The 19,202-nt window shown below is 35.1% G+C and overlaps 1 protein-coding gene across 1 annotated transcript in view; it reads left to right on the top strand.

Annotated features, from left to right (window-relative positions):
• The window catches only part of LOC138320674 (ATP-binding cassette sub-family F member 1-like), a 35,042-nt gene that overhangs the window by 4,141 nt on the left and 11,699 nt on the right, over positions 1-19,202 (top strand). The window contains exons 4-11 of the mRNA XM_069263822.1: positions 653-723; positions 1,354-1,470; positions 5,053-5,153; positions 5,496-5,581; positions 9,608-9,747; positions 10,021-10,253; positions 13,694-13,818; positions 14,136-14,248. Coding sequence (XP_069119923.1) covers positions 653-723; positions 1,354-1,470; positions 5,053-5,153; positions 5,496-5,581; positions 9,608-9,747; positions 10,021-10,253; positions 13,694-13,818; positions 14,136-14,248 — 986 coding nt within the window. The remainder of the gene's footprint in view (positions 1-652; positions 724-1,353; positions 1,471-5,052; positions 5,154-5,495; positions 5,582-9,607; positions 9,748-10,020; positions 10,254-13,693; positions 13,819-14,135; positions 14,249-19,202) is intronic.

Below are 19,202 nucleotides of genomic sequence, written 5' to 3'. Positions count from 1 at the left end.
ATATTCTGAACAAAATAGTTGTTTGCAAGTCACGCCAAATGCAATTTAGCCTTCATGTGCTCTGCTAAGTTGTATTCGTGGTTAGGCAAACGCTTCACCCTTCCTATCAATAGAATATGCTACAGAAATCCTTTGCCTGGTTGAGCTTTAATGGATATTTTCTGTCAAAAGTTGTGAAAAACAGTAGTTTTTAATATTTGAATGATACAATGATACAACAACACTTTGCCGTATGGAGAACGGATACGTTTTTGAATACTGATACAAACCGGTTTATTGGTATACCAATCCAGCCCTACTTTCTGAATGTAAGCGTGCATACTTATTGGGTTGAGTTTTTAATATTTGAATGATACAGCGATACAACAGCACTTTGCCGTATTGGGAACCGATACATTCTTAAATACCGGTACAAACCGGTATATCGATATACCAATCCACCCCTAGTTTCTGGATGTAAGCGCTCATACTTAAAAGTTTGAGTAATACAAATATTGTAGGGGTAATATGTACACTTTCATACAATTTTTAGGGGTAATTGAAAGGTTTTCAATGGGTATTTTACCTGTGTACATCTTAACTGGAGCACTGGCAAACAAACGTATGATATGTAACAATTGTTTTAACTATTTAACTGTATCTGATGTTACAGAAAAAGAAGAAGTGGAAGAAGAAGCAAAGCCTAAACTTAGTAAAAAAGAACTAAAGAAATTAAAGAAAAAGGTAGGTAGAAAATAATATCAATTTCTGTACATGATTTGTTTGATTCTCTCCTACCAACAAGTGTGACACTGACATATATCATGCAATATGCTCATGTCATCTGAGGCGATATGATGTGGCTAACCATGGAATAGAATCTCATGACGTCATAGCATCAACAATCTCTATAAAATTTTCATACAAATTTCACAAAACATGCTTGTATTAATGGATGCTAAAAAAGATGTAATATCTAATATTAATGTTGATGTACAAGACAAAAATTCTCATTCATGTGGATAGGAAGGATTGAAATATTCTACCTTCAGGATTACAGAAAGTTGAAAAACCCTCAACAAGCCTTGAGTATTACAAGATTCTGTGACCCTCAAGTTATCCCTATCCTTCATATCCACATCTTATCAATATCATATAAATCTGTCTTTCATAGATCTAGAGGAGAACCAGGATTGTTTAAGGATTGATATTAAAAAATTTGAATCACCTCAAGTCAAGACAACATCCTCGGCCTAAAGCCATCAATGTATTTCAAAATAACAAGTTACCATTTATATGGAGGATGGTCAGGATCTCCAAAACCTTTGATATAATACCTGACTTGTAACTGATAATCATATGTTTGGTTTGAAGGCCGAATATCAAAAACAGTTGGAGAGTCTTGGGCCTGACAGTATCGAACAGTTTTCTGTATCACAAGCAGAGAGGTCAACCAAGGGATCACAGCTAGACAACCAACTAGATATCAAGGTATAACACAGCTAGACAACTAACTAGATATCAAGGTATGACACAGCTAGACAACTAACTAGATATCAAGGTATGACACAGCTAGACAACTAACTAGATATCAAGGTATGACACAGCTAGACAACCAACTAGATATCAAGGTATGACACAGCTAGACAACTAACTAGATATCGAGGGATGACACAGCTAGACAATTAACTAGATATCAAGGTAATACTGTCTCAGTTAGGCAACCAACTAGATGTCATGGTTTGTCACAGCTAGAAAACTAACTAGATATCTAGGTATGATTAGATAGTCAACTAACTAGATATCAAGATAATACTATCTCAGCTAGACAACTAACTATATATCAAGGTTTGACACAGCTAGACAACCAACTAGATATCAAGGTATGACACAGCTAGACAACTAACTAGATATCAAGGTATGATACAACTAGACAACTAACTAGATATCAAGGCAATACTATCTCAGCTAGACAACTAACTAGATATGAAGGTATGACACAGCTAGACAACCAACTAGATATCAAGGTAATACTATCTCAGCTAGACAACTAACTAGATATCAAGGTATGACACAGCTAGACAACTAACTAGATATCAAGGTATGACACAGCTAGACAACTAACTAGATATCAAGGTATGACACAGCTAGACAACTAACTAGATATCAACTAGACAACTAACTAGATATCAAGGTAATACTATCTCAGCTAGACAACTAACTAGATATCAAGGTATGACACAGCTAGACAACTAACTAGATATCATGGTATGTCACAGCTAGACAACTAACTAGATATCAAGGTATGACACAGCTAGACAACTAACTAGATATCAAGGTATGTCACAGCTAGACAACTAACTAGATATCAAGGTATGACACAGCTAGACAACTAACTAGATATCAAGGTAATACTACAGTACTTAATGCGTCTAACATTCCCTCAAACGCGTTTTAGATTCGTTTGCGTTTCTTTCGTTTAGTTTCGTTTGCGTTTTGTTTCGTCGAGCGTTTTTCGTTTGCGTTTCGCGTTTTCGTTCGTTTGCGTTTCGATTCGATTTCGTTTGCGTTCGTTTGCGTTTTGATTCGTTTTGGCTTTCGTTCGTTTGCGTTTGCGTGCGTTTGCGTTCCAATTCGTTTACCGGATGTTATTCATTGATATTTGATTAGGAATGGTTGACTGCGCATGTGTTGGCTAAACTAAAAGTGGAGTCAAACGACGGTGTAGGCCGATAAATTTACGTGTTCTGGACAATGTAGTAAACATACACAAATAAATTTAAAAAAAAATCCTTTTGTATCTAGACATTAATTACATTTGATACGTGTAACCTACACACATTGTTTGATAGTAATGATCATTTGTATACCTTTCTGCAAGGTCTTATATAGTACTAACTATACACGTGTATGTGCTACAGGGGGACAGGTACAATATACACTTGTAACACCCGCGGGGCTCGATAAAGTGGACTGAAGGATTACACAGGTGTGAACTCACGCCACAGGACGCCGTACTGCTGGTCATAATATATTATATAACTCACTGGTGCATACATTATAAAAAAATTATATCCGACTCATCACTGTTAGCATTGGATCACATTATTTTCTAGTGGTACACACTATTCTAATAATAAAATAACACAATTAATAATATCTCAACCATACAACGAATACTTTTTTTTACATATTTTATGTGAAATTAAGAACGTACCGATGTCAATAGATATCAAATCATAATTGACTTATATATATATACATATACAACACGAACTGACAGTTGATACATGTACATTCAACTGTATCTCTGTATTTACACGTATTGGCCATTGATATGATTGATCATGTATTTTATTGGTATGTTGATGTAACAAAACACACGAGGAATAAAACACCATAGAGCTGGTTTTCTGTAATGACTAGAATAACACAAAATTGTTGTTTTTGTGGTATGCTTTGGTACATGTACATGCACGGGGTCACGTACGCGTATTATACACATCGTAGCCTAAATAAACATGTGAGGGGCCGTGCGCGTCTGAGGCTACGTATCAGTGAGCCATTGTTCATGGGTGACTGCACTTGACCAGGTGTGATACAAGTTGACACAAAATCAAAATATGCCGCTGTCAAATAACAAATGGTATAAATGAAAGCAGGTAAATCGAGAGGGGGAGTGGGGATGGAGAGGGGTAGAGTGTTGTACAAATGTACATTTGTTGTCCGTGAATTATAAAGCAAATTTATATAAGACCTCCAAATGGGTCGGGTACATGTAAATGCTACAGGTGAGTGTCCACATTGATATCTATATAACGGCCGGTACGGGGACCTCCTCTGGAGTCATATATATATACATGTAAAATATAACTACCTAACCGCTAGGCCTAGGGTTTATACTTGCAGTAATCAAACGTACATGTTCACAATACTTACACTAAAATAAGAAGTTCTTCTTAAGTGTTTTCTTTTCTGAAACTGATAATTTCTATAAAACAGTACTAGTATGTGTGACAAATTCAGAGCAGACTTATAAATACTAGCATTGATTGAAGACTATTTATACACATGCATGTTTTATAATTATTTTTAAAATCTCGCTTTATAAGTTAAAAAAAATGTATTAATGCTTGGATATATATACGTAATCACATACTTATTGGTAATATATTTATAACAATTGCATATTTTCTAAGACAAGATATATTTTTCATAATGATAAATCGTACTAAATCAAAGTTGCGAACGTAAAATAGACATCGCTTTCAGAATCCGGATCACTAAGCTACCGAAGTCCCGATCGACATTTATGATTGCATTCTGGTCTTCCGGTCACGCTTTCACTTCGTTTACGTTTTTCGTTTTTCGTTTGCGTTTTTCGTTTTGCGTTTAGCGCTTGACGAAACGCGTTTTTCGTTTTACGCTAATCGTTTTTCGTTTGCGTTTTTCGTTTTTCGTTTGCGTTTTCGTTCGTTTTCGTTTAACATTTCGTTTGCGTTTTGCGTTTCGCGTTCGTTTCGAGGGAATGTTAGACGCATTAAGTACTGTATCTCAGCTATGACAACTAACTAGATATCATGGTATGTCACAGCTAGACAACTAAATAGATATCATGGTATGTCACAGCTAGACAACTAACTAGATATCAAGGTATGACACAGCTAGACAACTAACTAGATATCAAGGTAATACTATCTCAGCTAGACAACTAACTATATATCAAGGTATGACACAGCTAGACGACAAACTTGATATCGAGGGATGACACAGCTAGACAACTAACTAGATATCAAGGTTATACTGTCTCAGTTAGGCAACCAACTAGATATCAAAGTAATACTGTCTCAGTTAGACCACCAACTAGATATCAAGGTATGACACAAGTAGACAACTAACTAGATATCAAGGTTATACTATCTCAGCTAGACAACCAACTAGATATTAAGGTGTGAAACAGCTAGACAACTAACAAGATATCAAGGTTATACTTTCTCAGCTAGACAACAAGGTAATGTACTGTTGCACGGCTGGTTTATCTGTGATGATGTATGAGGTGGTGTTCTGTTCCAGGTGGAGAATTTTTCTATATCTGCAGCTGGAAAAGATCTATTTGTGAATGCCACTTTACATATTACTGCTGGACGAAGATATGGACTTGTGGGACCTAATGGGTAAACAAAAAATGTCAAAGCTAGGACTAGGATGATATACATAGGCAGATGAATAAGACCTAATAAGTAGAAAATAAAATGAAAAATTTCGGTTTGATTTTCAACTTGCCACCATCAGATAGTGGGCTATTCAAATCTGAAATGTGAAAACATCAATGTATGTAGTTCTAAATACCCCATGTTGAGAGCGACCAGAAAACAATATGAAAACTGGAGTCTTTATCTTAAATATTTACTTTCTAAAACTTCTAAATGAAATGCTTATGAGTTAAGATTGTGCCAAGTTCTTTGTAGCACTGATCAATTATTCTGTCAATTGTAGATATTAATTTTTATTTACAGACACGGAAAGACAACTTTGCTGAGACACATACAGAAAAGGGCACTTTATATCCCATCAAACATAGATGTTCTGTATTGTGAACAGGGTAAGTTCAAGTTACTAAGTTCTATGAAGCACAGGAAACATAGTTTGTTATTGTACTGTAAGACTACAGTTTTTATTCTCATATACAAACATGCCTCATATACCTATACTGTAAACAAAGGGATTTTAGCGGTAGTTTTATTTTAATGGTGTCTTATTTTAGCGGTATTTTTATTTATGTGTCTTATTTTAGCGGAGTTTTATTTTAATGGTCTTATTTTAGCGGTTTTTTATTTTAAGTGTCTTATTTTACCGGTAGTTTTATTTTATTTTAATGGTGTCTTATTTACTAGTTTTATTTTTTGGTGTCTTTGAAGCACTAATTAATTTACAGCACTAACTTATGTAAAAGGGTATTTCCAGTATTGAACCATCAAATTGCGCTTACCATATTTATATCTGCACTAATGAATCATAATTTACAATTTTCTGCATTTGGTGTAAATTTGACTGTGCTTATTAACATATCTAAGGTATGTTACAATATATATATACACCTCCATATACGTAATTCTGGGTCAAGTTCTACAACTCTGTTGGCCCTGTGACCAATTTTAGTCAAAGGTGGTATACAGTAAAACCTCTCTATTAAGACCACTTGAGGGTCTGAGTGAAAGTGGTCTTAATAGCGGGGTGGTCTTATTACCGAGGTGCATCAGATTGACTTCTAATCAGTAAGAACCGTAACTCTGCACATTATGATTATACAATGTATGTCTCATATGTATACAGTTACATAATAGACGTGTATATTTTTATTTAGTTGAATAAGCATAAAGAAAATAAAGAAGATATTTTGTTTTAAATTAAATAATCTAATTAACAAATTCTAATTCACATAACATACACACAAAGATTTCTGCCTTTCTCTTCAATATCGACTGCACTTGTGTTTTACCGATGCAATCTTGTTCGGCGAGTTGACAACGTCCTTTGCTACAGTTGTATAAGGAGTTCAACTTTCTTATTCAGCGGCAGCTCGTTTCGTTTACGTGGTGTACCCTTCTTGATTTAAATTGCATATGAATTTAAAAGAGGTGGAAATATTACATACAAACGTTCGAAAGTTATCGTGTTTGTACGGAAATTTAATTGAAGTTTTGTCAAAACAAAAATACGGCGACATTCTTACCGGATTAATTTCACAATCATAACGAAACGCCTTAGATCCACGAAGTTTATTTTACTCACCCGTGAAGATAGGGCTTTAAATACTGCTACCGTAAAATCATTAGAGCCCATGTTAATGTTTTGATTAGTAAACAAAAGATCGATTACTACACACACTCTTTCAAGTGATCCGATTAATTGGTCTAGTTTCACTTTCAAAGCGCCACCTAGCTTCTAGGTCAACATGTGACAAGGGCGACGACCGAAGATCGAAATCCGCACGTACACACTGGTCGTCTTGGCTAAACAATGGTTACCATCAAAAGTCCTATGCTTTCTTTTGGTCACAGTAATTATGCGTATATATCGGGTAATTAATTGGATTATAATTGACCTCGATTCCGTCACTCCAATACCCCGCTTAGTACACAACCGACCGTACAGGTAACGGTCTGTCACTTGACAAGCGATTGACGGACACGGGTGAATGGTCGTAATGAAGGGGTCAATTAGCGTTGGCTAGTGGTCTGAAGGACTGCTGTACACACGGTAAACTGACACAGGTGAATGGTCGTAATTAGGGGGTCAATTACCGTTGATCAGTGGTCGTTGGGACTGCCTGGGCTGGTCGTAATACGGAATAGCGGGGTGGTCGTAATACTGAGATGACCAGTACAAAGATATAGAGGGGAAAATAACGGGACTGAAAACAAGTGCCCGTAATAGCGGGGTGGTCTTAATTCTGAGGTGGTCGTAAGGTGAGGTTTCACTGTAATCGTTAACAAAATGTATAAGATATGACAATGGAATGATCATACAATTTAAATTTGTCTTTAATCTAATTTGGTGTGATGTTTCATAGTGTAGAAATGTAATTAAATATCTTGGAACAATAGAAAATAGCCTGTACCTCAGATACCATGTTGTCTCATGATTTACTGGGTAAAGGCTCTAATTGGTCGCTTGAAAAATACTTCCTGACAATTACTTTTCAGCTCCATAATAATGAAACTTGGATAAAAAACAAACTTACCTCTATAGGATAGAAAACAAACTTACCTCTATAGGATAGAAACAAACTTACCTCTATGGGATAGAAAACAAACTTACCTCTATAGGATAGAAAACAAACTTACCTCTATGGGATAGAAAACAAACTTACCTCTATGGGATAGAAAACAAACTTACCTCTATGGGATAGAAAACAAACTTACCTCTATGGGATAGAAAACAAACTTACCTCTATGGGATAGAAAACAAACTTACCTCTATGGGATAGAAAACAAACTTACCTCTATGGGATAGAAAACAAACTTACCTCTATGGGATAGAAAACAAACTTACCTCTATGGGATAGAAAACAAACTTACCTCTATGGGATAGAAAACAAACTTACCTCTATGGATAGAAAACAAACTTACCTCTATGGGATAGAAAACAAACTTACCTCTATGGGATAGAAAACAAACTTACCTCTATGGGATAGAAAACAAACTTACCTCTATGGGATAGAAAACAAACTTACCTCTATGGGATAGAAAACAAACTTACCTCTATGGGATAGAAAACAAACTTACCTCTATGGGATAGAAAACAAACTTACCTCTATGGGATAGAAAACAAACTTACCTCTATGGGATAGAAAACAAACTTACCTCTATGGGATAGAAAACAAACTTACCTCTATGGGATAGAAAACAAACTTACCTCTATGGGATAGAAAACAAACTTACCTCTATGGGATAGAAAACAAACTTACCTCTATGGGATAGAAAACAAACTTACCTCTATGGGATAGAAAACAAACTTACCTCTATGGGATAGAAAACAAACTTACCTCTATGGGATAGAAAACAAACTTACCTCTATGGGATAGAAAACAAACTTACCTCTATGGGATAGAAAACAAACTTACCTCTATGGGATAGAAAACAAACTTACCTCTATGGGATAGAAAACAAACTTACCTCTATGGGATAGAAAACAAACTTACCTCTATGGGATAGAAAACAAACTTACCTCTATGGGATAGAAAACAAACTTACCTCTATGGGATAGAAAACAAACTTACCTCTATGGGATAGAAAACAAACTTACCTCTATGCTAGTTCCTATCTATGTCATCTCGCTACAACTCAATGCAAAATCAAAATTTCTGATTGAAACATTAATGTCAAAGTTTGCCACTGTCCAGGTTAAATGGAGTTTTCAAGTCTGGTCACCTGTCACTAATTTTGAAGAATGGCATCTGGCATACCTGTGAATAAAAAGAAATAAAGATCTACCATCTTGCTAAACTTTTATGTGGGGGGTTCCATCTTATGTTGAATTCCGCACCAAAAATTGACCAAAATATTCATGAAATTCCAATATTGATTACCTCCCCCTGTCAGACACACACTTGACAGAATTTTAAAATTTCTTTACATATTTTACATCTACATGTATTGCCCAACCCACAAATTAAACATTTGAAACTGATGCGCCCTGAATACCAAATCAGCAGGCTCCGAAACATTCACCTCTCTATGAAATCTCTATGCCCAAAAGGGGATTTCCAAGAATCTATTTTTGGTTTGATTCTGCGGTCCCTATATTGAGGATGCAAGTGTCATCATCCACAAAATAGTTCCTGTAATACCGCACTTGTAACATATGGAGTCAATATTCAATCACTTATCACTTTCAAGAGAAAAACAACATATAAACAAATGATCCAATTTTCATATCATCTGTTTATTCCATTTGATGGATAAAATGTCATTTGATGATACTAAAAATAGAGAAGATTTTTTACAAAAATCAATTGTTAAAAGTGATTTCCTAATGCTATAAATATTCTTAAAGAATGTTTTCCATACTAGGCAGCCTGTTGAATGCCCAGGAATATTATAAAGGTATAAATTAAATTTTACAGAGGTTGTAGCTGATGAGACTCCCTCTATTGAGGCTGTGTTAAAGGCAGATGTGAAGAGAACAGAGCTGCTAGCTGAGGAGAAAAAGTTGGTCGCTGAACAAGAGGAGGGCAATAACAAAAATCATGATCGTTTGAATGAGGTAATTTTGAGTTGCATACTAGTAAATATATCTAGGAAACTAAACAATCAATTAATCAGCAATCTTTGTATGAAATTCTATTTGAAAATTATTTGAATAAATGCCAGACATTTGATGTAGGACAAAAGAAATGAGTTTCATATTAATTTTGTTGCTTTTAAGAAATTACACTTTCAGTTATCTTGTATTAGTGTGCTATATGAACTTTCAAATTTTTAATGCAGGCATTAATAGTCTAATCTAATAGATATTATATTTGATGACATTACCCAGGTGTATGAGGAGCTTATAGCTATTGGGGCTGATGCTGCTGAACCAAAGGCGCGGCGTATTCTGGCTGGTCTGGGATTTACCCTGGAGATGATGAACAGACCTACTGTAGCATTGTCTGGAGGTTGGAGGATGAGGGTCTCCCTGGCTCGAGCTCTTTTTCTGGAACCCACACTCCTCATGTTGGACGAACCTACAAATCACTTAGATCTCAATGCTGTCATTTGGCTCGATAAGTAGGTGTACTCTGCTCTTTAAGTCTCTTCAGTAGATTTATTAAGTTTGCTGCTTTAGTATTTTGATGTGTGTATTCATATGAAATATGCTCTGGTTTGTGGTTATGGCCTATAACATGTGTTTTAATGCTAGTGTGTGTATTAATATTATGTCAGGTGTTTTGTGTTAGTTACCTACAGTATTGACATGTGTTTTGTGTTAGTTACCCACAGTATTGACATTGTCTGTTTTGTGTTAGTTACCTACAGTATTGACATGGTCTGTTTTGTGTTAGTTACCTACAGTATTGACATGTGTTTTGTGTTAGTTACCTACAGTATTGACATGGTCTGTTTTGTTTTAGTTACCTACAGTATGGACATGGTCTGTTTTGTTTTAGTTACCTACAGTATTGACATGGTCTGTTTTGTTTTAGTTACCTACAGTATTGACATGGTCTGTTTTGTTTTAGTTACCTACAGTATTGACATGGTCTGTTTTGTATTAGTTACCTACAGTATTGACATGTGTTTTGTGTTTAGTTACCTACAGTATTGACATCAGCTGTTTTGTGTTAGTTACCTACAATATTGACATGGTCTTTTTTGTGGTAGTTACCTACAGTATTGACATGGTCTGTTTTGTGTTAGTTACCTACAGTATTGACATTGTCTGTTTTGTGTTAGTTACCTACAATATTGACATGGTCTGTTTTGTGTTAGTTACCTACAGTATTGACATGGTCTGTTTTGTGTTAGTTACCTACAGTATTGACATGGTCTGTTTTGTGTTAGTTACCTACAGTATTGACATCATCTGTTTTGTGTTAGTTGCCTACAATATTGACATGGTCTGTTTTGTGTTAGTTACCTACAATATTGACATGGTCTGTTTTGTGTTAGTTACCTACAGTATTGACATGGTCTGTTTTGTGTTAGTTACCTACAGTATTGACATGGTCTGTTTTGTGTTAGTTACCTACAGTATTGACATGGTCTGTTTTGTGTTAGTTACCTACAGTATTGACATGGTCTGTTTTGTGTTAGTTACCTACAGTATTGACATGGTCTGTTTTGTGTTAGTTACCTACAGTATTGACATGTGTTTTGTGTTAGTTACCTACAGTATTGACATGGTCTGTTTTGTGTTAGTTACCTACAGTATTGACATGGTCTGTTTTGTGTTTAGTTACCTACAGTATTGACATGGTCTGTTTTGTGTTAGTTACCTACAGTATTGACATGGTCTGTTTTGTGTTAGTTACCTACAGTATTGACATGGTCTGTTTTGTGTTAGTTACCTACAGTATTGACATGGTCTGTTTTGTGTTAGTTACCTACAGTATTGACATGGTCTGTTTTGTGTTAGTTACCTACAGTATTGACATGGTCTGTTTTGTGTTAGTTACCTACAGTATTGACATGTGCTTGTGTTAGTTACCTATAGTATTGACATGTGTTTGTGTTAGTTACCTACAGTATTGACATGGTCTGTTTTGTGTTAGTTACCTACAGTATTGACATGGTCTGTTTTGTGTTAGTTACCTACAGTATTGACATGGTCTGTTTTGTGTTAGTTACCTACAGTATTGACATGGTCTGTTTTGTGTTAGTTACCTACAGTATTGACATGGTCTGTTTTGTGTTAGTTACCTACAGTATTGACATGGTGTTGTTTTGTGTTAGTTACCTACAGTATTGACATGTGTTTTGTGTTAGTTACCTACAGTATTGACATGGTCTGTTTTGTGTTAGTTACCTACAGTATTGACATGTGTTTTGTGTTAGTTACCTACAGTATTGACATGGTCTGTTTTGTGTTAGTTACCTACAGTATTGACATGGTCTGTTTTGTGTTAGTTACCTACAGTATTGACATGGTCTGTTTTGTGTTAGTTACCTACAGTATTGACATGGTCTGTTTTGTGTTAGTTACCTACAGTATTGACATCATCTGTTTTGTGTTAGTTACCTACAATATTGACATTGTCTGTTTTTGTGTGTTAGTTACCTACAGTATTGACATGGTCTGTTTTGTGTTAGTTACCTACAGTATTGACATGGTCTGTTTTGTGTTAGTTACCTACAGTATTGACATGGTCTGTTTTGTGTTAGTTACCTACAGTATTGACATGGTCTGTTTTGTGTTAGTTACCTACAGTATTGACATGGTCTGTTTTGTGTTAGTTACCTACAGTATTGACATGGTCTGTTTTGTGTTAGTTACCTACAGTATTGACATGTCTGTTTTGTGTTTAGTTACCTACAGTATTGACATGGTCTGTTTTGTGTTAGTTACCTACAGTATTGACATGGTCTGTTTTGTGTTAGTTACCTACAGTATTGACATCATCTGTTTTGTGTTAGTTACCTACAGTATTGACATTGTCTGTTTTGTGTTAGTTACCTACAGTATTGACATGGTCTGTTTTGTGTTAGTTATCTACAGTATTGACATGTGCTTGTGTTAGTTACCTATAGTATTGACATGTGCTTGTGTTAGTTACCTACAGTATTGACATGGTCTGTTTTGTGTTAGTTACCTACAGTATTGACATGGTCTGTTTTGTGTTAGTTACCTACAGTATTGACATGGTCTGTTTTGTGTTAGTTACCTACAGTATTGACATGGTCTGTTTTGTGTTTAGTTACCTACAGTATTGACATGGTCTGTTTTGTGTTAGTTACCTACAGTATTGACATGGTCTGTTTTGTGTTAGTTACCTACAGTATTGACATGGTCTGTTTTGTGTTAGTTACCTACAGTATTGACATGGTCTGTTTTGTGTTAGTTACCTACAGTATTGACATGGTCTGTTTTGTGTTAGTTATCTACAGTATTGACATGTGCTTGTGTTAGTTACCTATAGTATTGACATGTGCTTGTGTTAGTTACCTACAGTATTGACATGGTCTGTTTTGTGTTAGTTACCTACAGTATTGACATGGTCTGTTTTGTGTTTAGTTACCTACAGTATTGACATGGTCTGTTTTGTGTTAGTTACCTACAGTATTGACATGGTCTGTTTTGTGTTAGTTACCTACAGTATTGACATGGTCTGTTTTGTGTTAGTTACCTACAGTATTGACATGTCTGTTTTGTGTTAGTTACCTACAGTATTAACATGTGTTTTGTGTTAGTTACCTACAGTATTGACATGGTCTGTTTTGTGTTAGTTACCTACAGTATTGACATGGTCTGTTTTGTGTTAGTTACCTACAGTATTGACATGGTCTGTTTTGTGTTAGTTACCTACAGTATTGACATGGTCTGTTTTGTGTTAGTTACCTACAGTATTGACATCATCTGTTTTGTGTTAGTTACCTACAATATTGACATTGTCTGCTTTGTGTTAGTTACCTACAATATTGACATGGTCTGTTTTGTGTTAGTTATCTACAATATTGACATGTGCTTGTGTTAGTTACCTATAGTATTGACATCAGCTGTTTTGTGTTAGTTACCTACAGGGATGGAAGAAGACATTACTAGTTGTGTCTCACGACCAGAGTTTCCTCGACAATGTATGCACAGACATTATCCATCTTGACCAGCAAAAACTATTTTACTACAGAGGCAATTACGGTAGGTACAAAATCTTTTCAGTGTTTTGTAAGATTAGAGCAATATAAGTTTGTTTACATGATGATATGCTTTGTATATCCATTTTTTTGTCTAATAGAAAATATGTATAATCACAAAGACAACTTCAATATTAGACTGCTTCACAATATAGAAAGACTGAGGAGAAAACATGCATTGTTGCCTGTTTGTTTTTATGGGGAACATTTCTATACAGATAATGTGATGATGAATATTGTCCTGTATGGAAGCTAATACAGTACATAGTTAAAGGTGATGGTTGATTTCAATTTAAACATGTCTATTTGTATATCTTCCAGGTACATTTAAAAAGATGTTGGTGCAAAAACGGAAAGAACAATTGAAGGCTTACGAGAAACAAGAGAAGATGCTCAGGGAGATGAAATCATCAGGGAAATCCTCAAAACAAGCTGTAAGTGGTACATCGGCCATATTGTTCTCCAGAGTCATCATATCATAATGTTTAAACAAAAGAATTTACCTGTATTAAAATACACTATACTGTAAATTGGGATATTTTGACGTTGTGAAAAATTGGCATTTTTGTATCAAAATGAGGTGGTTAAATTTTGGTGCATTTAAATATGGCATTTCCCTAAGCCATGTAACTTTTTGGTTTACATGGCTTTGATTTGAACAAAAGAAAAAAAAATCTGAAAAATTTACTTTGTCTATACACATAGATCCCACAATTATGAAAAACTGACGTGATTCATAGCTACAAGTATGTGAATTCCAATGTAACAATAAGAATTGTCCATTGTATGTACTGTACTCATTGTTATGGTACTGTGAATTGAATTATTATGCTGAAAACTTATAAAAATAAATTCATGAGAAGAAAAAAAATATGTAAAAAAAAAAAAAAAAAAAAAAACTGATGTGATTAATTTTGAAGCCTTATTGATATAAAGACAACCCTCTGAAATACCGGTCTTGAATGTAAGTAATTAATTGTCAAGTACTAATTACATACATGTTTGCACAGAAAGAAAGACTTGCACAGGTAACGTTTTTCTGGTTGACAGCACATACCTGAAATGTATGTTTATGTAACATGATCGAGTAATTTACTCGAGAGTACAAGTTCACATACCTAATAAATTACATGTACATGTATCAATAGTTACATACAAACAAATAAATAAGTAGCCAAATTTGTTGTGCTAAATTTTGGCACTTTCATGCCAAACACCAAATAAGCCAAAATATGACCACATCGAAAATATCTGCATTTATGGTGTATTAAAGATACATTAACTTTGTAAAATTATTGAATTGTGCCCTCTTAGTCGAAAACTCTGCTGTAGATGTCATTATTGGTCGTTTCTAACTCAAAGTAAACCTTTACCTATAGGGATTCAGAGTGAGGAGGCATGTACTTATACTGATTATTAATTTCCCAATGACAGTATGTAAACAAATGATAACTTTGTTAACTTCAAAATAAGGCTTCCTTAGTTTAATGATGATGGTTTACCAGGTACCTGAACTTGCCTGAAATGATCTTGACATGGTCCTGACAAAGCGTTGTTATTTTTTGTGTCAATCTGAAATCCAAGATGGCCACCACAGCAGCCATCTTGAAAACACATTTTTAACTTCTACTCCAGTTCTACCAGTGCGATTTAATAATTAGCTGAGACTTGCCTGAAATGATCCTGACATGGGCCGAAAAATGTGTTGTTATTTTTTGTGCTTATCCATAATCCAAGATGGCTGCCTTAACACATAATTAATTTCCTATATGACTGTTGCCAAGGTAGTCAGATGACCATTACAGTCCTTGGTCCTCTTGTTAATATATATCTGATATACATAAAATCTTTCAAATCCTAATGCTAAAGTTCTTTCACGGATGAGAGATTAGGGTTGTATTACAAGAGCTAAGTATAATGAATTGAAAAATTATGTTCATTTGTTTGTTTCAAAAGTTTGAGTAATAAAAGATAAAATGTATGCTTTCCAATGTCCAGTAGGGATGTAAGTAAGTTCAGTTGTTAAATGTATCATTTAAAACAATAAGATAGAAATACCTTTAGTTATAGCATTTTAACTTAAAGTGGTTCAGATCATTTATGTTATTAATCAAATGAATTTATGTAATAACTATTGTTATTGTTCAACATATAGACGTGTACATAGCTACCTAGATCAAGAGATGGGGTTAGAATTTGTTGACATTATTTACTTACAGAGTAACACATTTTTTGAAGCATCATTTTGATATAGGTTTTCACCCAACATGCTAGTTTCAAAGTCTAAAAGGTTACTGGATGACCAGGAAATAGACAGTTTGTGGTTGTATGACACTCCCAGCTAGATAGTACATGGGGATGGGGTCAGGTATTTCCAGCTATTCAGGGAAATACAAAACGTTGTATTTAATGTACGGTAATAACTGGCCACCATTAGAACAGCTGTAGATAGGAGTGTATATAAATACTAGTGATTAAGAATCTGTTGTTTATTGTTTGCCCTGTAGAACTTGTTACTATATTGTTGTATCATGGTGTCACTGTGGTCAAGTAGTTCAGGTTGACCACTATATATTATGTATTACCGGTATGTGCATTACCGACATCAACAAAATCACTTCTTTAAAAGCATAGTTCATTCTACACATATTACAGACATCTTATAGGATTCTTAACTGGGAATGAAAATTAAATTACTATGTTATAACCACAAGGTCATTGTAAGCGTGTTTTACTTAATAATATGTTGTGTTTTTGGATGTGTATCTTTTAAGTAATATTACGGTGACTTATTTTGTGGTTGGCATTTTTTAATGGATATTATGGTGACTTATTGTTTTGGGTGGGCATCTTTTCAGGGATTTTACGGTGACTTATTATATTGGGGTATGCATCTTTTCAGGGATATTACGGTGACTTATTATTTTGGGGTGTGCATCTTTTCAGGGATATTACGGTTACTTATTGTTTTTGGGGTGAGCATCTTTTCAGGGATATTACGGTGACTTATTGTTTTGGGGTGTGCATCTTTCATCTTTTAATGAATATTACAATGACTTTTTTTGGGGGGTGGGCATCTTTTAATGAATATTTCGGTGACTTCTTGTTTTGGGGTGGGCATCTTTTCAGGGATATTATGGTTACTTATTATTTTGGGTTGTTTATCTTTTAATGAATATTACGGTGACTTTTTGTTTTGGGGTGGACATCTTTTAAGGGATATTGCGGTGACTTATTGTTTTGGGTGGGCATCTTTTAATGGATATATTATGGTGACTTATTGTTTTGGGGTGGACATCTTTTAAGGGATATTGCGGTGACTTATTGTTTTGGGTGGGCATCTTTTAATGGATATATTATGGTGACGTATTGTTTCGGGGTGGACATCTTTTAATGGATATTACGGTGACTTATTGTTTTGGGTGGGCATCTTTTAATGGATATTATTATGGTGACTTATTGTTTTGGGGTGGACATCTTTTAATGGATATTACGGTGACTTATTGTTTTGGGGTGGACATCTTTTCAGGGGTATTACGGTGACTTATTGTTTTGGGGTGGACATCTTTTAATGGATATTACGGTGACTTATTGTTTTGGGTGGGCATCTTTTAAGGGATATTACGGTGACTTATTGTTTTGGGTGGGCATCTTTTAATGGATATTACGGTGACTTATTGTTTTGGGGTGGACATCTTTTAATGGATATTACGGTGACTTATTGTTTTGGGGTGGGCATCTTTTAAGGGATATTACGGTGACTTATTGTTTTGGGGTGGGCATCTTTTAATGGATATTACGGTGATTTTAAGTGTAATGGGCAAAATATTTGTACCTTGCAGAGTTTAATTTCCCCATAACTCTGACACCTACGCATTAGATAATTAACCACCTCAACCTGTCAGTATTCTTGCCTGTTAATGAGTAAAGCCTATTCTAAAGGTCAGCATAGTTTTCTTATCATCATATGACTTGGTATTTTTTGTAAGTAGTCATCTCAAATAGGGACATGGCTGGTGGTATAACCAGTGACAAACTTCCATCTTTGAGGAATGTGATACAGAAATTAGGTTACCAGTACATGTATCTGTATACTTGTGAAAACCGACTAGAATTTCCTCTCTCGGACTGGGTCAATGTCCTATTCAAAACATAAGAAATGTAGTTCATGACAAAGATTAAAAGAGAATTAATTCCTGCTGACGGGTTTTATGGTTACAGAAATGTAATCATGTGATCGTGATTATGTTGGTGTGACATCAATAGAATTAGTTCCTGTCTATTTCCCTCCTTTTTCTTCCTCTCACATTTTTATGTAGATAGCTTAGTCTACTGACCGAATTTTACAGTAATACACCTGCTGAACTCTTTCTTCCTTGTCATTGTTTCATTGTAAAGAAAACAATGAAACAGAAAGTATTTATGAATTGAATTCATAATGTTACACTGTTTAAATGGTTTGGTAATACTGTATAGCCAGTTAATTTACCCAGATCAAAATTTTTGCTATCTGGCTTTAATGATTATTAAAACTTTTCCCACTACTAAGTGGATCAAATGTTCGTTTTCGTGAATACAGAAATGAACCTGTAAACTTGAGAAGATCTAAACGCCGCAAAAATAACTGGCTAAACAGTATATCTAAGGATAAGACAACAGACTTTACTAATTGCTATCTATCCCAATTCATCGCCATCCTGTCAGATAGAATTGTCCATGCACATTCTGACACATCTTGTTGCGTTCTGTGTTGTCCTATTTAGATTCCGTATGGAGGCTTGGGCGTTGTCTTATGGACCTTGTTAGTTTACCTAAATACATCTTTTAATCTGTTTATTAGCCCACCATCATCAGATGGTGGGCTATTCAAATCGCATTTCGTCCGTGGTCGGTGTCCGTTCGTCCATCCGTCCGTCCATTAACAATTCTTGTTACCGCTATTTCTCAGAAAGTACTATAGGGATCTTTTTCAAATTTCATATGCAGGTTCCCTTAGGGCCCTAGTTGTGCATATTACGTTTTGGGACTGATCGGTCAACAAGATGGCCGCCAGGCAGCCATCTTGGATTTTGATAGTTAAAGTTTGTTACTGCTATTTCTCAGAAGGTACTGAAGAAACCTTTCTCAAATTTCATATGTAGGTTCCCCTAGAGCCCTAGTTGTGCATGGTGCATTTTGGGATTGATCGGTCAACAAGATGGCCGACTGGCAGCCATCTTGGATTTTAATAGTTAACGCTTTTTGTCAGAAATTACTGAAGGGATATCTCTCAAATTCTATGCATAGGTTCCCCTTTGGCCCTAGTTGTGCATAGTACCTTTTGAGACTGATGTGTCAACAAGATGGCCAACCGGCTGCCATCTTGGATTTCATCTCTGTTTCTCAGAA

Source organism: Argopecten irradians, chromosome 4 (genome assembly GCF_041381155.1).
Source record: "Argopecten irradians isolate NY chromosome 4, Ai_NY, whole genome shotgun sequence".
Taxonomy (NCBI): domain Eukaryota; kingdom Metazoa; phylum Mollusca; class Bivalvia; order Pectinida; family Pectinidae; genus Argopecten; species Argopecten irradians.
The sequence above is the reverse complement of the archived record's forward strand: the minus strand, read 5'-3'. Positions and strand labels throughout refer to the sequence as shown.